Raw genomic sequence first — 23583 nt, 5'->3', positions numbered from 1 at the left:
CGTTTTCAGAGAGATCTCTTTATTAGACGGGGAGCTCTGTGACAACACGCCAGGCGAGCTGACCCCGCTCTGCCCTCTCCCCCACCCCCGTAAGTGGGGACCCAGCTCTGCAGATGGGACTCAGCGCCTGATCTCACGGGGTCTCTCGAACAGAGCCAGCTTCCTGCCCGGAACTGCGCAGAAATGCAAGCTGTCAGGTCCCAGAGACCACGGCGTCCTCAACGCCCAGTTCCAGGTGGGGCAGGTACGCCACCCCCAGCGTGGGGTGCTGTGGGCCGCGCGCTCCTCTCCCGCCAGCGTTCCCTGCCATCCAGGGCCGGAGGGCACTCCACCAGTCTGGCACGGGTGACTCCAGGAATGGGGAGGAGGAATCCCACTTTCGTTCTGCCTTAAGCGGCCCACAGGCCTGGGCCTTACCTCGGGTCTCCAGGCAGCAGAGAGAACACTGATTGCAGACCTGGGCCCACGGGGAGGTTCTGGGACCTCGTGGAACCTCTGGCCTCCTGCGATGGGGAGTGTGGGTGAGGGCGGGCTGGAGGTCCCCTTGACCGGCTCTGGGCCGAAGTCCCATTTCTGTGTGGGCTCCAGCACATCCCTGCAGCTCAGCCAGGGTTTTGGGCTGGGGTCTCAGGACCTGAGCTTCGTGGGAGTCCCAGTACTGGCTGGGCGGGCCTGGCAGCCCTGTGGGGAAGCAGCCTACCACCTGATGCTGAGGCCAGAGCTGGCCGTCTCCGCCCCGCGGTAGCTCGTGTGCAGCAGGCGGCCGGCCCGCTCCGAGCCCTCACCCTGCAGCCAGTGCTCATACAGTTCCCGGACGCCGGGTGCGTCCTCTGGCGCCTGCGTCCTCACCGCGTCGTACAGTGCCTGCACGTGCTGGAGCAGCTCCTTGCTGGCTGTGCCGGGGGCCTTGAGCTGGCCTCCGCCGTTCAGGCAGCCTGTCGCAGAGCAGGGCAGGCGAGAACACGGTCATGGGAGGAGGCCTGCCCACGGCGGGTACAGCCCGGCCCCTTCCCACACTGGCTCTCCCGAGCCTCCGGGCCGCCCAGGCCGGGGAGGAGACGGAGCTCCGCTTCCAGCCCTCCTGCAGCCCTGGAAAGGGCCCCCGCGCCGCAGCTACCTGCGGGGCAGGCCATGACCTCCACGTAATGGTACGGGCAGCGCCCTCGCTTCAGCTTCTGCACCAGGTTCTGGATGTTGCGGAAGCCGTAGGCGGCGGCGAAGTGCAGCAGGACGCGGCCCTCTCTCTCCAGGGTCACCTCCTGGAAGTCCTTGTTCCTGAGGGGAGCATAGGCTGGGCTCCTTCCTGCCTCCCACCCCTGCGGGCACGTGGGCCACCGCGACCGGCTCTTGTGGAGGACGGTGACGGAAGGGAAGGGTGAGCAGCTCACTTCGCTTGGTGTCCCGAACCTCAGGATAGGAACCCCCTCCCTCCTGACGATGGCCACCAACCTGGCAAGGTCAGACAGCCCCCAGCCCCCCGCTACGGAAAAGAGCATTATGTCGGGACAGACCCTGCCAACCATGGCCTCCGGGGGCTCTCGACCGCCGTGACGGGGAGGCAGAGCCCTGGAGAGCACTGGCCGGAGAGGAGGTCTCAGCTTCTGCCTGGTGTCCTGGGTCTTTGCCAAACCCAGCCTGCTGTCCTCCAAGCCCACCTCAGCCAGGGGACCCAGGCCGAGGCTGCCCCAACTGGGCTAACCTGTTCCCAAGCTCCAGCCCTCCTCACTGACCTCAGGGGTCTGTAGGTGACCTCGTCCACGTGGATCCCAAAGAGCTCCCGGGCTGCATGCCGGAACACGTGCTCCAGGTAGCCCCCGGAGCCCCCGCCGCGATGGCTGGTGGGCTCTTGGGCAGACGCGCCGCTGCACCTAGGGAGCAGGCACGGCCTCAGGGGGCAGCAGCGGCTGCTGTCCACGGGGCTTTCAGATAGCTTCTGTCTCTCGCGTTGGAAGGAGTTGCTTTCGGAACGGGAAAGGAGTCCGAAACCTGGGGGCTCTGTGTGTCAGGTGGCAGCTCAGGCGGGAAGAAGGTTATCTGTCTGTTGAGTAACCTGTTTCGGGAGCTCAGGCCTGGGTCGGGTTGGGGTCGGCTGTCCACTGGCCGTCTCGTGAACCTGACCACCTCGGTGCACACCGAGACAGACCACAGGGCAGACAGGGCCGAGCAGAAGGAAGCCGCATGGGGAGGAGCAAGGGAGGGGACGCTGCCCACCTCCCCGTGCTCACTCCTGCCTGTCAAGACGTCGGCAGCCCCCGGACCCGCAGCATGAGCGCCCTGACCCCGCTCCACACTAGGAGGCGACTTACAGACTGTCCAAGGGGGCTGGCTCCAGCTCCGAGAGGGAAACCCCTTCTTCCTCTAGCAACCTGAAGACTTCTCCTACAAGAAGACCCCAGCACAGCTGCTGTTCAGCTGCGATCGCAGTAAAAACGGCAGGAAGCCCATGGCACCCGTGCCCCTGGTGGACGGACACCCTGACGTCCACCTCCCGGCTTGCGGGTGGACGAGAACCCGGCTACAGAGCGGAAGGAGGACCCACTTCTGAAGGCCCTCGGAAGAGCCAGCCCGCGCCCCGGACCTGCAGCTGCTCTCGCGCCAACACAGCCGGGGGTGGGGGGAGCACGCCCATTCCTGGGACGCGCCTGCAGTGGTGTGCTCCCGGCTCCTCGTCAGGAGGACCAGGGCGTGTGTTCGTGCAGGGGGGCCTTCCCCACCCTGGCTGGGCTCTCAAGCATTTACTTTTCTGTATTTGGAGCCCTCGGGAGACTCTGAGAGGCTGCTCAACTCAGAAATGGGGTGACCCACGAGAGTCAGAGCAGCTGACAGGAATCTCCACCCACCTCCCCACGCAGACTGTCTGAGAGCAAACAGCCCAGTAGGGCAGGGGGGCCCGTCGGTCACAGTTCTCCGAGACGGTGGAACGGGGCGAAGCCTGGCCTGGCTCCCAGGGGAGGACCGGGGTTGCCTCGTCCACAGGGGACGGCGGCTCCAGCCGCCAGGCAATGCCGCCCGTGCCCTAGCCTCAGGGCAGCGGGAACTGACCTGTGGTGACCACGCAATCCACATCACGAGTCTGGTGCTCCTGGCTGAAGAAGTCTGGTCTGGAAGCTTCCAACTTCTTGTCATAGCAAGGCATCACCGTCACGTGGTAGATCCTGTCGGGGGTCAAATGCTGCCGAGAAACGTGGAGATGTGGAGTCGCGGCCTGACCCGACGGGACAGGGGCCCATCGGGTAAGGCGGCGGGGACACCAGCCAGCGGCCAGCACGTGACCGTGGTCCTTTGTGTGGGTCTTGGCTGATCTTTCAGGGTGATGGCAGTGACTGGTTCACAGCTGGAACGTTCCCGTTACCTGCTGCTGGGCAAAGAAGTCCTTGACCAGGGAGCCCATGACCTGCTGCGGGGACCGCGCTGTGCTGAGGTGAGGGACGAGGAAGCTCCCGTGCGTCTTCTCCGCGTAGCAGATCCAGCCTGTGGCCGACACCGGCAAGAAAAGGAGCATCTCACCGGCTGGGCAGCAGGTGACAGGACATCCTGCAGGGGACCGACTCGTGCAAGGAGGTACAGTCCCATTACAGAACGTCCCTCACTCTGCCGTCACTGTCCAGCGCTGCTAGCACCCGTGGGATCACGGTCTCGGGGAACTGAGTGACTCTCGGGGTGCCTCCTTCCGCCAAGGAGCCCATCCTGCCAGAAGCCTGCGCCGCTCCCCCGCCCCAGCATTCCTGTTCCCCGCGGCCAGCAGTGTGGACACACCTGGGCAGGCAGACGTGAGCACAGGCAAGGTCTGCGTGGAGCTGGCCTGTCCTTGGAACCGTTGCACGAATTCTCGCTGGCTCTCGAGGAGACTGAAGTTCCTCGAGAAGGCGGTGTCGAACACGTAGTGCACCCCTGAAAAGCAAGCACCCACCTCACTGCCACGAAGGGCGGTGAATCACGAGGCCTTGCCGGCCACGCCCCAGGGAGCTGTTGCCACCTGGCTTGTCCGGGACCGGCCACGTCCTGGTGGCACCCAGCCCACAGCCTCCCAGCCCAGCTCCTAGCTCACAGAGGTCGACCAAAGTTGATCTGAGCCGGAACCTGGGAAACGGGCCTTGACGACGATCATTCAAACACAACGCGAGAAGCGGGTAAGCTCCAGGCCAGGAGAGCACAGAGACAAATCAGAAGGTCTCTCTTAAAAGGCACAGCTCTCGTGTGTCAAACCAAAACTTTGGCCTGAAGTCAGCTTGGAAGGTTCTGGTGTGTTTCGAGTTCAGTGACTCAGAGGCCTGAGGCGCCCCCTCTGAGTCGGAGCGCTCTGTGATGTTTGGCGCCTACCGATTTTCTTGAAGAACGCAGTCAGCTTCTTGGCAGTGTCTGTAGGGGTCAGCTGGAATCTTGCGGCCAGCGACGCTCTGGATTGGGGCGAGACAGAAACCACAACCAGCCTCTGCTGACTGGGGGCTGCCATCTGCAAAGCAAGGGACACGTGCTCACTCAGCATGTTTCCGCACTCACCCCCAGGGGTCCGGTGCTGGTGAGAGCGCGCCCTGTCTCCGGGGCATGTCATTTCTATGTGCAGGTGGGGCCCAACACTTCAGCGGTGGGGTAGGACAAGTCACTGACATCCCACGGATACCACTGAAAATGAGGGAGCCACCTGGAGAGCGGCCCTTGACAGCAAGAGCAAAGGATGCTGCCGTCGATGTCAGGCTAAAAGAGTCTCCAAGACCGCCCACCACTTACTTTATTGGCATCTAGAATCTTCCGCAGCTCCTCGTGGCTTTGCTGCGTGACGAGGACGGTCTCCGCAGAGGTGATGCAGCCGCTGCAGGCCAGGCAGTCGCCCAGCGAGATCTTGGCCTTCTCGAGCTTCTGAGTCCCGCCGTCCTGCAAGCACAGCACTCGGTATTCAACAGGGCCCCCTGCACACGGACACGAGCCCTTGGGATAACGGGACCTACAGGAAACCTTGATTCTCTGGCTCGCAGCACTGACACCCAGCGTGGTAGTTGGCTGGCTTTGAATGCCACTGGATTTCTAAAAATTCAACATTTGCTGGAGGAGTACGCTCGTTCTATATGTAGTCTAGCTCTATCGAATTCTAATCTGGGCACCAGCCCAGCTGGCGCATCACAGGCGTGTTAACGAGGCCTGCAGCCTGCCGGGTGGAGCGTGGGTGTGCGCTCTGCAGAGCGGCAGGTGACTTGCCAGAGGCTCCTAGTCTACACTCGTGGGGCTGTGCAGAGAGGAAGGCGTCACCGGCCAGGCTCCAACGGGAGGATGGGAAAGGCAAGGCTGAGATGAAGGGGAGAGGGCAGAGTGAGGCAGCGGTCTGCCCAGCGAGCACCAGCCCAGGAGAGGCGGACAGATGCACGGGCAGCAACAGCCGGATCGCCAAACAGGTGCAGAGCTTGGTGTGGGACGAGGGCCTCCAGGCTGACGTTCTGCCACTTTCCCGAGATGCAAGCGACCCCAGCTGAGCACCTGTACTCCCTCCGTTAACTAAAGAAGGGTCGGGGCCAGGGCAAGCTGCCGGGGCCCAGAATGTGACCAGCGGGCTGAGGAGACGGGGACCCCCTTCCAGCCCAGCTCATCAGGGTGGCACTTCACACCAAAGCCGTGATTTGAGCTCAGTGCGTATTTTTAGAGTTGGACGGGCCTAAAGGCCAGGCTTTGATTTTGTGCCAAGAGACCTATTCCCAACTTCCCTCCGGATCAATCACTGTTGCTCGGTACGGCAAGGCCCACTGATGCGCCCACCTCTCCTGGATCTCTTCACTTGTGGGACCGCCCCCCCAACCCTGAGGTGGTGTTTCCCTTTGCTGGGCTAGGCTTGGGCAGGAGCTGTGGTGTGCCACGGGGTCACACTCCTGGCCTGAGCAAACGTCCGGCTCTCTCCCTGTGAGCGCTTGACCCCCGGTCCAGTCCTACCCTGTGCCCCCTGAGGCTCCTCCCCTGCCCAGGAGAAGTTTCTGGGCCAGGTACGCCCATGCCTGTGGCCCACGGGACGGCACAGACACTCTTGAGGGTCCAAACAGCGGATGATCCTTAAACCAGGATCTCGTTATTGCGCGATTATACAGGAAGCGGGGGTTCGCTGACAGCAAGCTGTCTGACCTGGAAAACCCCACACGGTGAGAAGCCACGGAGAGAGGGAAAGGGAAGACCGAGACCACCAGCTCTGCAAGAAGAGCCCCTCTGCAGACCAGGTGAGGCTCCACGCTCGGCCTCTGTGTCCCTCCACCACACCCCCGCCCCACCCCCCGCCCTCCTGGCCTTGATGACAGCGAACCTGACCGCCGTGGCAGGTCTCCGGGTCACGGTAACTGCGAAGAGCAGCACCCACGTGTTTCTGGTGATCTGGGCTGGAACTCACCTGCCTGACCTGGAAGTAACTCCCATCTTCTTCAATGTGGATCTTGGCCACGCCACTTCCCGTGCTCTTAGCCACCTTCACGGGCTTGACGCAGTCCTGTACAAGGAAGAGACCCCAAGTGGGGGCCTGAGTGCACGGAGGTTCCGCAAGAAGAGGAGCGACCCGGTGGTCATGCCAGCGCACCTGACTCCTCTCGTCCGGCCACGGACGCAGTCTTAGCAGGACGGTGGCTGACCCCGCGCGCACACGGGGGACACGTTCCAACAGCCCGCCGGCACCGGCGGTCACTCTGCGGCTCACAGCCAGATGAAGGCCCGCACGGCCGGGCTGCACGCTGACGCCCTGCAAGCCTGCCCGCCCTGAACTTTACTCTTGTTCTCAGCACGCGGACTGGCCACCGAGAGGACACCCAGGAGCCACCGTTTCCGCACCCCGGCAGGAATGCTTTGCTCGGAGGTCACCGCCCTGCCCAGGCCCCAGTGAAAGGAGTTCCTTCTTCTCCCCAACTCCCCAAGTTCTTGGGGGTCTCCCTGTCCAAGAACCTCTCTGGCGGCGGCCTTCCCAGGGATGGTGCGCCCCAGAAAGCCCTGCCCACCGTGCTGTGCCCAGCCCCGCGCCCTCCCCGCTCCGCGGCCTGGTCCTGCACCGCGGGCGCACCTGACAGGCAGGGACACCCGATGAGGGCGACACTCCCTCGCCAGTGTAGCTGTCCTGCTTCCCTTAAGGGCCAGCTTCGCCAGCGACGCCCACACACCCCGGCGGGCACCGGGTAGCAGGGCAGGTGACGCCATGGGACCAGCTCCTCTGCCCTCCGGACCTCCGGGACCGTCCCAGCCTCCACTAGAGGGAGTGGACAGGGTCGCCCCGGCCCGAGCCCAACACTGCCCGGGAGGTGACGCCGGCGGCCCCGCCCGGCTTCCGGGTGCCCACGGTGACGGGGCACTCGGCACGCCCCCCACCCGCGGCCGGGCCACTGGCATCCCCGGCCGCGGCTCCCCATCGGGGGGAAGCTGGCCAGGGCGCCGGGGGCGCGGGCGGATCCCGCTTCTCGGGGGAAGAAACTGAGCGGGTAGCGGGGCCCCACCCCACACCCGGCCGCCGCCCGCGCGGGCCGGCCCACCTGAGAGGGCCCGATGAAGTCATCCAGGTCCGTCAGCTGCAGCGCCCCGCTGAAGGGCGACGCCATGGCTGCCGTACTGTCGCCAGGCTCCCGGCGCAGGAGTCGCCAAACGGCGCGAAACGGCAAGCGCTTTCCGCCACGGTGCCGGAAAGCGCCCCGCGCGGCGCATGCGCGTCTGCCCCCCCCCCCGCGCGCCTGGAGGGCGCGCGCCCCCTGCTGGCTGGCCTAGTGCCTCCGAGGAACCTGTCGCCTTCCCCACCTCTCGGGCGGCGGCGGGGGGAGCCGAGAGCCCTGGACGACGTCTCCCTCCCCGAGGGCTCGCCGGCCGGCCAGGGGTGCGGCCCCGCAGTCCTCGACCTGGGGGTTTGCAGAGGCAGCGGCTTCGCCGTACTGGGTCCCACAGGCGCGCGGGGCGCCCGGCCCTCGTGGGCCCCGGTCTGGGCGGCGGGGTGAGGACGTGCGGGTGACAGGGACACGGGCGGCTGCTGACAAGGCCGCGACGGGGCGCCGAGCCGCGGGGCTCCGGAGGGCCTCGGACGCGGTACTTGGGGGAGCCCGTGGGGAAGACTCGCGCCCGCGTGAGATTTCGCAGCCGGCGCCGGTCTCCAGCCGCTGCGACTCGCGTCAGTGAGCACCTTCCGTCAGGGCTTCGCGCAGGGCTCGCGGAGCTCAGCCCGCGGCGGCCGGGGGAATCCGGGGGAGCCCGGCCTGGGTCCCGCTCCTCTTGGGAGTTCCTGCCCCAGGGTGCGCTTGTCCTGGCGGCCCCGCACCTGCCTGTGGGGTTCTGCGCGGCCCAGAGCGCCAGGCCCGCTGCTGGGGCAGCCTCCCGGGGGCCGGGGCTGCAGCGGCTCCGCGTGGCTGCCAGGGCAGGAATTTCCGGTGCAGCGGCTGGGCGGGGGCTGGGCTGGGGCGGGGGGAGATGGTCCCGGGCAGGTAAACCAGAGGGACTTCCAGGCCCACCCATCCCGGTCCCAGGTCTGAGATAGGATGCCTGAAACTGCACAGTCCCAAGTGGTTCTTAGGAGTCAGGAGCCCCAACTAACCTTGGCCAGAGGAGGTTCCCGAAAAATACGTGAGCGCCACAGGCGGAGGTGGGCTGGGGGCAGGATTGGGGTCAGTCCCAGGAGCGAAGGAGGGGGCTTCCACGGGAGGGGCTGCGGCTGGGGTGCAGGGAGGGTTCTCCCAGCGCTGGAAGGGGGAGCGCACCACGGGGATGCCAGAGCCCGCGTGGGTGCAGGGCCGGCCTCCACCTCCCTGCCCCTCTGGAACCCAGGTCTGCGGGCGCAAACCAAGGGGAGCAAAGGGTGGGGGGATAAAACGCGGGAACAGCCCAAGTGGCCTTCAGCCGAGTGGAGGAAGGAGCTGTGGTCCCTCCCTGCCACGGGTGAGTAGTCAGCTGCAAGGCAGGGCGAGCCAGGGACGCCCTCCGCCGTGTGGATGACCCCCGAGGACACGAGGCTGGGTGAGAGGAGCCCCACGGAACGCCCCACATCGCTGGACTCCATTTCCAGGACGCCGGCGGAGTCCGCTCCATGGAGACAGCAAGTAGCTTGGGCCTGGGGAGGAGGTTTCGGTGTGCGTGACGAGAGGCGCTGGAGAAGGAGGTGTGGTTACACCTCCCCGTGAACGCTGCTGAGGCCTGGACTGGGGCGCGTGCACGGGGTCCCTGGGGCAAATTGTGTCACATACGTGTTGCTACAACGTAAAAATAATGTCACGTATCAAAAACCATTGAATGGCACACTTGAAGTGGGCAGATTGTATGATACGTGAGTCTGTGTCTCGTTGAAGCCGGCGTCCCCAAGGTGGCTCCAAGAGGGGACAGTGAGTGAATCGGAGTTCTCCTGGCTTCCAGCCCCCAGTCCCACCATCCCCGTGCGGTGCCTGGGGGCCGAAGCAGCGTCTGGTTCAGAAACTCCACCTGGGGGTCTCTGATCCCACACGCACGCACACGTGATGAGGGCCCCTGGGGACCCTGAGGCCCCGAGCCAACACCGTGCCTGCCTCCTCTGTGCACCTGCTCTCACACCTGCGGACTGTTTCATCATCATCGTGACTGAGTACTGGCCGCACGCTTCCCGTGTGCAACGCCAGGGTTTACACACGTGGGGGACACGGAGGCCCTGCAGCCAGCCCGGGCCACGGGTGTGAGCACCCCTTTCGCTGAGCCGGGGCCGATGCAGAGCTTGGCTTCCGCCCCAGATGTGCCTGCAGGCCCCTGTGCGCAAAGCCGGCAGCAGATCTTGGGGTGGGAGCAGGCACGGCTTCCACCGAGATGCACGGAGCTGCCGACCCTCCTGCGGTCGGGGGACTGGTCGCGGGGACTGGGCCTGTGTGAGCGTCCAGTGCTCCTGCAACAGGGGTCACGCGACGGGGGGCTATAATAACAGAAGTTTTTTTTCCTTGGTTCTTGAGGCCACAATTCTAAGGCCAAGGTGTCGGCAGGACCTTCCAAAGGTTCCCTCCTGCCTGGCACCGCTCCTGGTGGGCCCGGGCAGCCCTGGGCACATGGCTCTGTCCCTCCAGCCCCCGGCTCCGTCGCAGGGCTCCTGTGTGTCTCCCCTGCCGTTCTAAGGACACCCGTCACCGGACTCAGGGGCCCGCCTTCTACCCAGCATGATCTCGTTTCAAAAGCCTCAACTTAATTACATCAGCAACGACCCTATTTCCAAGTGAGGTCCCATTCACAGGTTTGGGGGACATGTTATTTGGGGGGCACCGTTCAACCCACCATAGCCCTCATGTCCAAGTTCTTGTGGGACTCTCAGGGGTCAGAGGACAGCTGCGTAATGGGATGTGTCTCCCCAGATCAGAGCCCCCTCCCACAAGGACTGCCCTGAGGGGTGGCCTGGGACGGACCACCCGCGCTCGGCTGACCCCACAGCCGGGCTTGAGCCGGCAGGTGTGTCTGGGGGGCAGACAGCCTCTGTGCGGTAGGAATACTACGGTCCAGGGTCAGGAAAAGTAAGAGGCGTTTTGTCTTTTCCAAGAAACGTCGAGGGGCTCCTGTCTGGATCAGTCGGAAGGAAGAGCGCGCAGCAAGTCGCTCTTGGGGCGGTGAGTTCAAGTCCCATGTTGGGCATGCATATTGCTTAAGTAAAACACTTTTAAAACGTCTTTAAGTTTTCCTTCAATGTATGATTTCAGAACATTTATCACATTCTCCCACGTTACCGTTCCGTGAGATGCTGGAGAGTAGAAATGGGCTGTGCTCCCCCCTGTTCCACATTGGTGTAGGGGGAAGGACACGTGCTCGGGTGTGGCCCACGTGCTCGTGCTGTCCATCTGCCCTGTGGACCCGCCCAGACACTTGGAGCCCATGTGGAGGCCCTGGGCCCCACGTTGGACACGGGGTCGGGGTCGGGGGACGAGGACAACGGGGGTTTCCTGCTGCATCACAAGCCCCTGTTGGTAGGTCAGTCGGGATCAGTCACGTGGAACAAGGCTGGCCTCACACCGAAACAAGGACTTGTGGCCGTCTGAATGTGTCCCCATGTTTTCTGCAGACTGGGGACTGTCGTGTTCATGTGGGGGACCAGTGAGGGGTCTCCTCACCGAGTGAGGGTCTTCATGCTCAGGGGCTTCTGGGGGAATCACCCCAGATCCCTATGGGTCGTAGGGTCCTTCCCTGCCTACATGGGTAAGAGGCCACAGCCTTCTAGGCCACTCTCTGCAGACCTTCCACATCCCTGGGAGGTTCCACAGGCCCTGGGCTGGGGCAGGGGGTGCAGGGGGAGACACACGGGGTGTGTCTGCGTCAGGGCGCTCCTGGCCCATTCTCAGCCGAGAGAGAAAGCAGACACTCGTAGGACACGCAGGCGCGGGTGGCCGCTGGTCGTGGCCAGAGGTGTCCTCGTCTGAGCTCCCCGGGCCTCCCAAACCCCAAGTGCACCCCGGGCTCCTCGTGAAGCCGGACTCGTGTCCCTGGGCTGAACAGACAGCGTCTGATTTGTTGCAGGAAGTCACCGCGGACAATGAGCACATCATTAGCGGCCTAATCAGCGCGGGATGCCTTCCCGCGGGGCCGCCACAGCTTGTCAACAGGTGTAATCTGGCCACAGCCCTGGGAGGCCCGGCGCAGGCGGCAATTAGCCGCTAATGAGGAGGCCTGCGGTGACCTGCCCCTCCCAGGGAGAGAGCCGCGTGAGCCCGGGGCTGGGGAGGGCGGGGGTCAGGGCCAGGGCCAGAGCGCGGGGGCTTCTGGGGGCTTCTTCCACCCCAGCGGTGCAGGAAGCGGCGGAAGGAGCCGGTCGCCAGGAGGGCCTCACCGCTGCACACACGTTCGCAGGCACGCCAGCCGAGCAGGGGCCAGGGCTGCGTCTGCGGGGGCACGCCAGCAGGTAGGCCAGGAGGAAGGGAGGCAGCGCCCCACTCGTCTGCCTGACCCGGTGCCGAAGGAGAGAGCCAGGAGGGCCTGGGCGCCTGGCAGCACCGGTCTGTCGCGGGGCCTGCAGGCCGTGACCCGGGAGATCAGGAGCACACGGAGCACTCACAGGAGGCCCCCCGCCACGGCACAGGGCAGGGGCTCTGCAGGCCTGCGTGAGTCCTGCCGTGAGGCGTACCAAGGCCAGGCCGGCAGCCCCGTGGTGCCCACACTTTGTATTGAGCCCCTGGATCATCCGGGGGACCCTCTGGGGAGTCTGGGGAGGTGAGTGCCCTCTGGGGCTGCTGGATGGGGCGGGGTCCTGTTGGGAGATCCCAGGCCTTGGGCCGGGGCCGTGCACGCCTGCTGTTTGCCTGCACCGGCGCTGGGCGCTCACCCAGCGGGGGGAAGCTCGGCTTCTGGAGGAACAGTCCCCCTCCGCCATCCCTGCCCCCCGCCCCGCGCTCACGGCCGGCTGGTCAGGCTGGGAACCCCTGGTGGGGCTATGGGGGGGCCCCAGTGCGGCTCCCCCGGTAGACGACAGGCTCAGAGACCGGAAGGGCCGCCCATCCAGACCTCCCTGGGGCTAAGGGTCACGCACATGTCCACGTTCACGTCCCGCCCCTTGGCAGCCAGCAGCACCAGCTGGGCCACTGGGGCACCTGCTTTTTGGGGACATGGGCATTACCCCTGCCCTGCTCCGTGTCTGAGCTCCTTCTGACTCCCCGTCTCTGTGGTTAGCCACCTCTGTGGACTCCCCGCTGGCCCTGGGCGGCCCCTCCATGTGGTCCTGCCTGCCGCCTGCCACCTCTCCCCCAGCCCCCTGCCTCTGCTCCATGGAGCGCGGGTGGGGCTGCCTCAGCACCCCCGGGAGAGCTCAGGGGGCTTGACCAGCACGTGACTGGAGGGCCATCGGGGCCAACTTGGGGTTCTCTGCGTGGTGCATTCATTGGTTGGCGAAGGTCAAGCCTGGACTGTTCCCTGTGGGAGGGTCACCCTGTGCGCTGGGCCCCAGAGCCGAGCCTGGAAAGATCCCAGCTCGTGGTCCTCCTCAGAAGACCCCCACCCAGGCTCCCTTTCCTCCTGCCCTGAGCGTCTCCTTGGAGGACACCCTCCAGCTCACCTGCTCGGGCTGTGGCCGCTGGGAGCAGGCAGGCTCGGGGGTCCCCACACTCCGTGAAGGATGAGGTCTGTCTTAACACTGGGGCACTGGGAGGAGGCAGCCAGCTGCCCTGGTGTAGATGGGGCTGGGAGCCGCTCTGCAGACAGAAGACCCCGCGGCCGGGTTCACGCCCCCGGGCCTGAGGAGCAGGTTCAGCTGGGCAAAGGCCCTTCCCACGTCCCCTCAGGACGGCTCCTCACGGACGCCGGTGCACCGGGTCTGGCCGGCCCTCATCTCGGCGAGTGCAGCTGGCTGCGGCAGGGTCAGCAGGGCCCGAGTAGAAACCTGGGGTCCACTCCGGGATCGCCTCTTCTCCCAAATAGCGCTGTGCACAGCCGGGGGTGCTGCCCCCCACCCCGGCTAGCTGAGTGGGAGCCCCCGCTGCTCCTCTGAGAAGGCGTGAAGGCAGCATCCGCGACGGTCATGCTGGGGCAGGAATGACGGTCACGGGGAGGGTCTGAGAACCCAGCAGGCTCCCCCCAGCACCAGGGGCCAGTGGGGACACACGCAGGCTCCGAGACATAGCCCAGGCCTTGGAAGGCAGCGGCAGCGGGCTGACGGGCACCCAGGTCAACCCTGATCCTGGCCCAAGTCCCACCCAACCCTAGGACCCGGCGCACATGCACCCCCTACCCTGGGCCCTGGCCCACACCGCTGGGCCCTGGCATGGGTTCCTCACCCCAGAAGAAACCGTCCTGCCCCTGTTGAGGGTGTGGGTCTGGGGGACGCGCAGAGGCTTCTAGCTGGGTGCAGGGAGTGAGCTGGGACAGGAGTCCCAGAGGCCAGGAGGAGAGTCGGAGAGTCAGCGGCCCTCAGAAGCATCCCCTGAGGTCAGTGATGGCCACGGTGGGTGCTCTGGCCCCAGACAGTGGAATGCAGCCTCCTAGATGATGGCGTAGACCCCTGGGCGGCGGCGGTGGAAGGGCTGCGCAGGGCCCGACTGCAGCAGGCCCTCCGGGGAGGCCACTCCAGCCCCTGCAGCCCTGGGGTCCACGGCACACAAGCAGCCCACAGGGCTGGCAGCGTCGGCCGCGGCCTCTGCAGACACTCCCGGAATGTCCAAGAAGGCCCGCAGGTCTGTCACTGTGAGCAGAAGTCAGGCTCAGCAGGGCAGGGGACGTGTCCCGCATCTGGTGATGAGCTGCGGCCACACCAGCCCTCGGATGGGCTCTGCCCGCAGGTCAGCCTCCAGCCAGCCTTTCCCTGATGGCTGCAGTCCCGCAGCCTGGGAACAGAGCAGCAAGGAAAGCTGTCCTGCCCACCAACCGCACCTGGCCAGGAGGGGGCCCGTCTCATGCCCTCGAAGCTGGGGCTCAGTTACAGGCATTTGCTGAAGTCGGCAAAGCTCTGAAGAAGCAAAGCTGTCCGGCATCCAGAGCCCGCTGACAGCAGACACCCCACCCCGCACGCCGATGCCCATTCTGCAGAGCTGGAGACCCAGGCTCTAGAACCCGCTCGCAGGGCAGCAGCTGGGCGAGAACGTGGCCCCAGGGGCACCTGACATCAGAACTGTCCCCATGCTCCTCCACCAAAACCAGGAGCCCAGATTCTTGGGTGGGCTCTGGTCAGTCACTGGATCTCTCTGGGCCTCCGTTTTCTTGTCTGTAAAATGGGGATGAAAGGCCATCCCCAGTGGTTCTTCATTTGCAGAATGAATGTTGTGCTCTGGTCTGGCATCATGGAGGAAACCATGGCTCACAGGAGAGGGGCTGACCTCCCAGAGTCAGGAAGGCTGGGCCAGCCAAGGAAGGCTTCCAGGAAGAGGTAGCCTGGTGCAAAGCCCCATGACAGGTCTGCCCCAGGCCAGCAGACTCTGGTCCCTTTTTCTCTTTTTTCCACATTGGGGACAGATGTTTTAAGAAATCAGACAGGAGACAGCCTACGGAATTCAGGCAATGGATGCTACCCCCTCACCCCACCGAGAACCCGGGTCCTGCTGGGGCTGCTGGCTGGTCAGCCCTGGAGTCGGGATGATGAGATTACAGTGAACTCTGTCCGCACCAGCACTCAAACCAGGAGTGACTACTCAGGCATGACTGGACACCTCCCCTGATGAGAAACAGGGTTAGCTATGTCAACACGAAAGGAAAAAAGGCCTTTTCTTCTTGTGCAGAATAAACAGTCCCAAACTCGTTCTGTTCACCCGGAGAGACGGGGCCAGCGACAGCCTGGAGGCAGACACTCACAGCCCATGCCCGACAGCGAGCAAGGGCAAACAGAGGTCGTGCACCAGGAAGGAGAAGCTGGTCGGGCACCTGCGTGTGGCCGGGAACGGCCAAGGTGACGCTGAGGACCCACCCTGGGAGGGAACGTGCCTCCGTGTTGCAAAGTTGCCTGGGAGGCCGGTGGGAGCCAGGCGAGGGCTCCGCTCCACGCGTCCGCGCCTCTGCTGCTGGTCCGTCCCTCGGAGGGTCATCGGCACCTGTTACCACCCACCCTTCTGATTTCGTGAACCCCCCTGTTTGCACCAGGGTTTCTGTGACTGCCGGGCTCCTGATTTCTGCGTGTCCCAGGTGCTGCCGAGCCAGGGGCGCTGTGAGGTGTCGGGCATCCCGCACTGTTTCACATCTCCCTGTCAGCCGCCAAGTGTCTGTTGAACCAGAATCCTGAATTCCGATGAAGCCAAGGTTACCCACCAATGCCAGGTCTTTTCAGTTTGGGTCCAGGCCTTGTTGCTGGGTCAGTTCCTACCCATACGCTCTGCCGTGTGGAGGTCTCTAATGTGCTTTGAGTCCGGTCTGTCTGACGGAAGCCTGAAAGCCTCAGTCACTGCTGGCAGGCTGTGAGACTCTTGATCTCGGGGTTGTAAGTTCGAGCCCCACGTTGGGTGTGGACAGTACTTAAAAAAAAAAATAAAACTTGGGTGCCTGGGTGGCTCAGTGGGTTAAGCCGCTGCCTTTGGCTCAGGTCATGATCTCAGGGTCCTGGGATCGAGTCCCGCATCGGGCTCTCTGCTCAGTGGGGAGCCTGCTTCCCTCTCTCTCTCTCTCTGCCTGCCTCTCTGCCAACTTGTGATCTCTCTCTGCCAGATAAATAAATAAAATCTTTAAAAAAAAAAAAAACCTTAGGAAAAAACTGTGTGTGACAATTTTAGTAACTGACGTATCGTGGCGCTGGCCTCAGTGGATTCCTTCCCTCTGAGGATGAGTCACAGTTTCCTGGCTCTTCCTCTGATAAGTAGTTTGGATTTTTTCTTAAGTGATGTGTAGTGGACACAGTGTTGGGTTTTATCATGAACACTGTGACCATCAGGTTGTGGAGACACTGCGTTCTGTTATCTTCCTGTGAAGACACTGGATGCTTTTGTTTTGCAGCAATGAATGGACTTAGGCTTGTGCCATGAGGTCTGCAAACCCTGAGGGGCTAGAGGTCCGTCTTGGTCCATATTTCGTCTTTGGCCGAACTGTTTCCAGTATCCCCTGCACATGCGTGACTCGGGGCAGCAGGAGTCGTGGGTAGAGTTCAAACACAGAATCTGGGTCCCCTTCTCTGGCACTTTCCCTTCCAGAGTTCTCCACTCATTCTCTGGTGTCTGCTTATCCTGGGTTCCTTCCTCCTTTGCCCAGAAAAATGAGGGGCTTGGGGGGGTCTTTCCAGAAGCCTGAGAGCTGGGACCAGTGCAGCCTCGCCTCTGGCTGTTTTCAGGGTAAACTACACACGTGGAACTCTCCTCCCTCAGGTGTCGATTCCCCTTCAAAATCTGCTGACTTTTGTTCATTTCCCTGAACCTTCGGGGATTTGTTTATTTTTACGTCTTGTCCAGAATGTTTTAGTCGTTATCTACGGGCGAGACTTTTTTTAAAGGCATATACTCCCCTGCTGACTTCTGTGAATTGATTTCTCGTACCAGGCAGCTTTGCTGAATTCTGTTTGAAGTGCCATTGGGCCGGGCTGCCCAGCCCGCAGGAGAAGATGAGACACAGGCGCCTGTCTCTGAACGACTTCGCAAACAGAAGCCTTCGCGGGTATGTAATGCAGAGACAGGCTCTCCGCAGGAAATGCTGGTCACAAAATGATTGCGGGAGCTGGCGGGACAGCAGGGAGTCACCGGGGGACATTGGCTTCAAGGCTGTACCACGAGGCTGTGGCCCACGGCTGGCACCCAGTGTGCAGATGCTGGCATCTGGCCAGATCAGAGGCTCGCGTTGTCTGTCCTCACTGACCAGTGCCACAGCCACAGGAAGGTGGCTTCTGTCTCCCATCAATGCCGGCATTGGGGGCTGGCAGGTTCCCACTGGCCCCACCACCATGGAGGGCAGTGCTGGGCGCCTGCTGGAGCTCCCTCTAGTGCGGATTTGCCTTCTGTGACCCCTGGGCTCCCATCCAAGCCCCGCCCACCACCAGCGATGTCAGTGTCACGGTGCAGTGAGCCTAGAACTCGCTCCAAGAGCTCCCACTCTGGCCAGTGCCCCAGGGATTCACACCCTGGCTGGGCAGCCGCCTCCCAATCTGCTGACCTGGGGGTGGGTGGCCTGCAGACACCCTGCCCCGGCCCCAGCTGGGACACCACGCCCTTGCTCTGCCCTACAGTCCCGGCCACTCTGCTCCACGGAGCCTCGTCTCTCACAGGGAGGAATGGGAGTGTGCAAGCCGGTGAAGCAAGGCTTTGGCTTGCCACGTGTGCCTGGTCCGGGCCTGGCGGGAGCTGCCCCCTAACCCACTGAGGAAGGGCTGGGCTGGGGCAGCGCTCGGCCCTGGGCACCCCTCCCCCCGGGGGCTCCTCACAGGGCCTCCAGCGCACGCTCCTGCGGCCTGGCAGGGCCTCACTGGTCTCCCGTGACACATCTGGGGGGCCGCCAGCTTTTGACCACCTCACTTCCAAGCTGAGGCCAAGGGAGAGAGGCTCAGGGTTGGTCCATCACCCTGAAATAGTCACCGGCCTGGGGGCACTGGGGGGTTGTCCCAGGGGCCTCCGGGGACCCACCCCCGTGTTCGGCATCACGAGGAGCTTACCACGGCCTCCTCCGTGTGGGGCAGGGACAACGGCCCAGTCGGGGTCTGGGTCACCTGCTGGCCGTGCCTGGGGAGGTGGGGGGGTCATGTCCTTCAGCACTCCCGGCACCTCCAGCCAAGAAGGTCTCAGTGGGAGCAGGGATTAGCCAAGGCTCTTCCGGGGCCCTACATGGGAGGGACTGGGCCACCCCCGCAGAAGCAGGCCAGGGGGCAACTGTGCCCCGTGCCACCTTAGATGCCCCTCCTTGGTCCTCATGGCCCTTGGGGAGTGCCGAAGATAGCCCCCGCCGCCCCCCGCCGGCTCTGCTCGGAGGGCAGTGCCCTCAGGTCGGCTCTGCCCAGCCCCGAATGCTTGGCCACACTGTGTGACCCTGGGCCGGCTGCAGAGCCATTCTGTGCTTAGGGCTGACCACGTGACCAGGAGGCCAGCACCCTAAGCCAGTCATCTGCTCCCTGCCCATTCTTGCCAGAGGGTCCTGAGCTTGGGAGCGTGGCCTGACTTCCGTCCCTTGAGGGCCAGACCTCAGGCGGTGGGTCTGGGCTGAGGGAGGGGGAGGCCTGCCAGCGTTAGGGGCTCAGGACTCCCGACTGTGGGAAGGAGCCGGCGTGACTGTCACAGACACAGGGCCTCTACTGCACGCTGTGTGCAGGGTAGGCGCAGGCAGGCAGGGGCAGGGCCCAAACCCTCCGGCTCCCGGGCACCCCCGGGTCTGAGTGACGCCAGCATGCCGCAGGCCCTCAGCCAGCTTGTGGGCCATCAGGGACTCACAGGAGACCAGGTGGGCACCAGCCACGGAGGACTCGGGGTGAGAGATGCGACCATCCCTGACGCCTTCCCTATACTGCCCCTGCTGTGACCCACGAACCTGGCTTTTTTTTTTTTTTTTTTTAATTACTTATTTGACAGACTGAGAGACCAGAAGCTGGGGAGGGGGTTAGAGGCAGAGGGAGAGGCAGGCTGCCCGCCGAGCAGGGAGCCCGATGCGGGGACTCGATCCCAGAACCTTGAGATCATGACCTGAGTAGAAGGCAGGAGCCCCCCAAGTGCCCCTAAGCCGGCCTTTTTAAGAACCGACGCAGGACAGAGAAGGACACCTCCCGGCAGCCATGACCAGGGAGACACAGCGTGGGTTGGCGACTGTTTCCAGGTCACACGCAAGCGCGGGTCTCCAGGCTGGCAGAAACAGACTTGAAACGGCAGGTCAGCTGCCCGCCCGCCTCTTGGGAAGCTGGAGCCACAGGACGGCTGACCTGCCTCTGGGGCACTCGCTGGCCCTCCTGGGGGTGGGGAGGTGAAGGACGCAGATTCCAGGGCCTGCAGTGGCCTGCAGACGCTCCCAGGACACCCCCACCCGTGGTGCTGGGGGTTCCCTGGTGACATGCGGCTGGGGAGAGGGCTGCGGGGGACTGCAGGGGGAGGCGCATTTCTTGCCTGGCCTCCTCCATCCAGGGGCTGGAGGCCTCACCCCGCTGCCCCTTCTCTGGTCTGGGGGTCTGGCTTCCTCCCACCTCCTCAGGAGCCTGGTGGGGGAGGGGAGAGGGCTCCCCTGGGGCCACTCCCCAGGACACTCCCTGAGGGCTAGGCTCTCTGCCCAACGGAAAGGAGCTGCCTCCCCGCTTCCTGAGCCGGGTGGGGCTGACATAGGCTTGGGAGGAGGCGTGCAGGGAGGGGATGTCTCCGCTCTACCCAGCCAGGGGCAGCCTCCCTGTCTGGGCCTCCCTGGCAGGGGTGAGTTCTGGGCTGCAGAGGTCTCCTACAGGCCCCCGCCCTCCCCCGGGGACCATACTCCCTGGAGAGCGGCCCCCTCGAACCCCCCCGGCAGCCAGCGAGGCCTCCTAAGCGCCAGAAACGCAGAAACGTGCGGTGGGAGGGTCTTTCCGAAATGCCTTTCCACCCACTGCCGCACTCCAGGGACTGACCTGTCGGAAGGGGCGTCCCACCCACTGAGGCCTCTGTTTCGGGAGGGAAACCAGGAATGCAGAGGGCCCCACCAGCCTTGTCCACCTGGGCGGTGGGAGGGGCAGGATGGGGAGGAGAGAACGGCCAAGCCCCAGGGAGTGGGGAGGGGTCACTCAGCCCTGGTGTGAGGGGAAACTGAGGCCAGCCTGAACCAGAAGTGGCCCTGCCTTCCTGCACTAAACTCTCCCTCCTCGCCCTGCCCTGTGGGGGCAGCCACCAGCCACCAGCGGCCCTCCTGGGCTCTCACAGCTGGGGGCCTGGCTGACTCAGACTCAATACCCGGGCAGGAGGGGCCAGTTTCCCGGAGGTGGCAGGGCGGGCCAGGTAGATCGGTTGGTCCTGAGAGCCCGGCTGGAGGCTGCACAGACGCCGCCCGCAGGGGCCGGAGAAGGTTCCATCGGGAAATCTGACACCCCTCACCCCTCTAGCCCCATAAGGCCCTGTACTGGCCCAGGGCAAGTGGGGGCGGGGGGCAGGGTGGACGCCCCGTCCGAGAGGTTTCAGAGTGGCTCTTCTCCACAGATTACGGCCATGCGAACTGCCCAGCCTGCGTGGGGGTCCTGCGGGACCTCAGCCGGCGGCAGCTTCCTGCTCCTGCTTCTCAGCCTCGGTGAGTAACGCGGGTGGCTGCGGTAACGTGTTGGCCAGAGAGCATCAGGCGGCACCCAAGGGGCCTTAAGGCTCTGCCTGCCCCACATGCCCTCCCTGAGGCCGGCGGTGCCCACGTGCCCACCGCACCCCGGCAGGCTGTTGTTCCAAATGCTGGGCAGGGGCCCCGAGTCCAGGCAGGGGCCCGAGTCCCAGGTAGGCTGTCAGCTGTGTGTTCGTCCATACCACAAAGCACTGGGAGCTGAGCGGGGGAGTTAGGGCGGCTCAGGCCGAAGGGACAGTGTCCGGAACCTGGGTATCTGATTGCCCTGAGCAGTGAGGTCTTAGGAGGAGGATGCAGGAGGCCTGGGCTCCCTGGGGTGGGGTAGGCTGTGACATCATGGGGTGCCGAGTCTGGGGGGCCAGCTTTGCCTCCTTCCTACCCACGGTGGGGCACACCCAGGAGTCCCCCGCCACCCCCTCAAGCCTTGTGCCCCCTCCCCTGCAGGGTGGGCGTTACCTTCCAGGGCCCAGGCTGCAGACTCAAGACTGGTAAGGTCCTCTGGGAAAAGGGAGGTTGGTGTTTGGCCCCGGGTGGGGGATCCTCGAACCCTGAGCCGGCACGGCTCCGCTGCAACCCCGCTCTGTCCTCAGGGTGTCAGGACCCCATGGCTGCAGGGTACCTCCCGGGTCTTGTCCTGGTGGCGACCTGAGCCACCTGTCATCCTCTCGCGGGACCGGCGGGACACCGACAGTAAGCAGGACACCCTGCCCCGCTGGCCGTTGGGAGACGTGGGGCTGGGGGTAGCGTGGTGGGGTCGCACCTGCCCACACATCTGGGGCCCTTCCTGGCTGCATGGCTGGCTTGCAGAGTGGACAGAATGGCCCCGTTTTGCCGATGTGTAAACTGAGGTCTGGAGGGCGTCCTGCATTCCCCAGGGTCTCGGCGAGGTTTGGGGGGAGGAGGTTGACTGGAGAAGTCCAGCCCCCCACCTCCGGCCGCTCCTGCAGGCAAGGTCTGCCCGCCCACGCGGAAGGCCTACGTGATAGATGAAAACCTGGTCTTCTATGAGGACTGGGAGCTGGAGGCCTGTGTGGATGGGGCCCTGCTGGCCGCCCAGATGGACCGCGTGAACGCGGTGCCCTTCACCTACCAGCAGCTGGACGTTTTTAAGCGCAAGCTAGACGAGGTAGGCAGGCCTGCCCGCCCCGCCGCACTTCCCCGGGCAGCCAAGGCGCGGCCGTGGCCCTCACAGCCGCCGCCCTGGGTAGTTCTACCCACAGGGCTACCCCGAGTCCCTGACCCAGAACCTGAGCTACTTCTTCCTCGAGCTCAGCCCCGCGGATATCCGCAAGTGGAACGTGACATCGCTGGAAACCGTGAAATCTCTTCTTCAAGTCAGCAAAGGGCAGAAGAGGGACGCTCAGGCAAGCAACAGCTGCCCGGAGGGAGCAGGTGGGGTGACGGTGTGCAGGGCCCGGGGGACGTTTTCTCCCAGCCCCGAGACGCCTCCGTGGCCTCCTTCCGCAGGTGGCTGCCCTGATCGCCCGCTATGTGGCGGGAGGGGGGGAGCTGGACCAGGCCACCCTGGACGTGCTGGCTACCTTCAGCCCCGCATACCTGTGCTTCCTCAGTCCTGAGCAGCTGCGCTCCGTGCGGCACAGTGTCCTTTGGTGAGTGCCAGGGGCCTGCCGGGTGGGGTGGACACAGGCTCCTGGCTCACTGCCTGGCCCCATGCTGCCTCCCCAGGGCAGCCAGGCCCCCGGACCTGGACGCCTGCCGCCCTCCGCAGATGGCCATCCTCTACCCCCGGGCCCGCGCCGCCTTCCAGACCGTGAGCGGGCCTGAGTACTTTGCAAAGATCAAGCCCTACCTGGGTGAGCCAGGGAGAGCCCCTGGGGGGCGAGAGGGCCCAGGCTGCCCACACGGGTGCTGCCGGGGTCTGGCCTCACGAGGCTGCTGCTGGTGGTGTGACTGGTGGTCAACACGGCCCCTGCCCTCACACGCGTGTGTCGGTTGAGGCGCTGTGAGTCGGAGCCCCCTCCAGCCTCTGCACCTGCCCAGGGGCACCTGGGGCCTAGGAATTCCTTATGGAGGATAAGACTGGGGGCTGCTGGGAGGTCTCACGCTTGGGGCCCCTGTCCCCGTGAGCAGGTGGGGCCCCCACAGAGGACCTGCGGGCTCTCAGCAGTCAGAAGGTGAACATGGACGTGGCCACATTCAAGACGCTGCGGACGGAGTCCGTGCTGGTACGGTGGGGGCGGGGGCGGGGCGGGGCTCAGCTTGGAAGTCTGGAGGGGCCAGGCAGGGTGTTCAAGGCCGGGAAGCACTGGGAGGTCTGGACACAGCAGAGGCCGGCAGCCTTCTGGGGAAGAGGCTGGCGACTCTGACGGCCCCCTGGGGACCCTGGCAGCCGCTGACCGTTGCCGAGGTGCAACACCTTCTGGGTCCAAACCTTGCGGGGCTGAAGGCGGAGCAGGAGAGGAGCCCCGTGCGGGACTGGATCGTCCGGCAGCGGCAGGAGGACCTGGACAGTCTGGGCGTGGGGCTGCACGGCGGCCTCCCCAATGGCTACCTGGTTATGGACCTCAGGCTCCGAGGTGGGCTGGGGCGCTCCACTGGGTGGGGCTGGGGCACAGGCACGCAGGGCGCCTGAGTCACTCTCTCTGCAGAGGCCCTCTCGGGGGGAGCCCGCCTTGTGGGATCCGGAACAGTCCTCACTGCGGCCCCCACTCTGCTCCTGGCTCTGATTCCCAAGTGAGGCCACCTGTGGAACGTCCCCCTGCCGTGACGGCCTGCCTGGTCCACCCCAAGGAGACTGGAGTTCAATAAAAGGCCCCTGTCCCTCCCTGCAGAGATGGCCTGTGGTGTTCTGAGGACTGGGAGGGGAGGCCCGACCCTGGGATGTGGCAGCTGGGGTCCCCGAGTTGGAGTTCCTCCTGTTCGCACGTGGGGACGGGGAGGGGAGTGGCCCTCAGGGCCCTCCTCCCACTGTTTCCATTCCCAGGGCCTTCCCTCCAAGGCCATGCCAACACTCAGGGTGGCTTCTGGGGACAGAGTCCAGGAGATGCAGAC

The 23583-nt window shown here is 64.6% G+C and overlaps 2 protein-coding genes across 2 annotated transcripts; one reads left to right on the top strand and one right to left on the bottom strand.

Moving 5' to 3' along the window:
- Positions 1-27: 27 nt before the first annotated feature.
- On the bottom strand, positions 28-7610 carry CIAO3 (cytosolic iron-sulfur assembly component 3). The gene is made up of 11 exons (XM_045994124.1): positions 7482-7610; positions 6362-6457; positions 4729-4872; positions 4321-4453; positions 3757-3891; positions 3353-3471; positions 3043-3172; positions 2307-2379; positions 1731-1868; positions 1118-1275; positions 28-935 (listed from the first exon to the last, which is right to left on the bottom strand). The coding sequence occupies exons 1-11, from the start codon at positions 7545-7547 to the stop codon at positions 697-699; spliced, it is 1431 nt and encodes a 476-aa protein (XP_045850080.1). The 5' UTR covers positions 7548-7610; the 3' UTR covers positions 28-696.
- A 2522-nt stretch (positions 7611-10132) lies between these two features.
- LOC123934137 (mesothelin-like) lies at positions 10133-23362 on the top strand. Its single transcript, XM_045994129.1, has 13 exons — positions 10133-10153; positions 10472-10538; positions 16857-16971; positions 20442-20529; positions 21016-21059; positions 21162-21261; positions 21519-21697; positions 21780-21939; positions 22007-22181; positions 22258-22385; positions 22663-22757; positions 22922-23108; positions 23181-23362. The coding sequence occupies exons 4-13, from the start codon at positions 20451-20453 to the stop codon at positions 23267-23269; spliced, it is 1236 nt and encodes a 411-aa protein (XP_045850085.1). The 5' UTR covers positions 10133-10153; positions 10472-10538; positions 16857-16971; positions 20442-20450; the 3' UTR covers positions 23270-23362.
- The last annotated feature ends 221 nt before the right edge of the window (positions 23363-23583 follow it).

This window comes from Meles meles, chromosome 21, assembly GCF_922984935.1.
Source record: "Meles meles chromosome 21, mMelMel3.1 paternal haplotype, whole genome shotgun sequence".
Taxonomy (NCBI): Eukaryota; Metazoa; Chordata; class Mammalia; order Carnivora; family Mustelidae; genus Meles; species Meles meles.
This window is presented reverse-complemented; position numbering and strand designations above follow the sequence as displayed.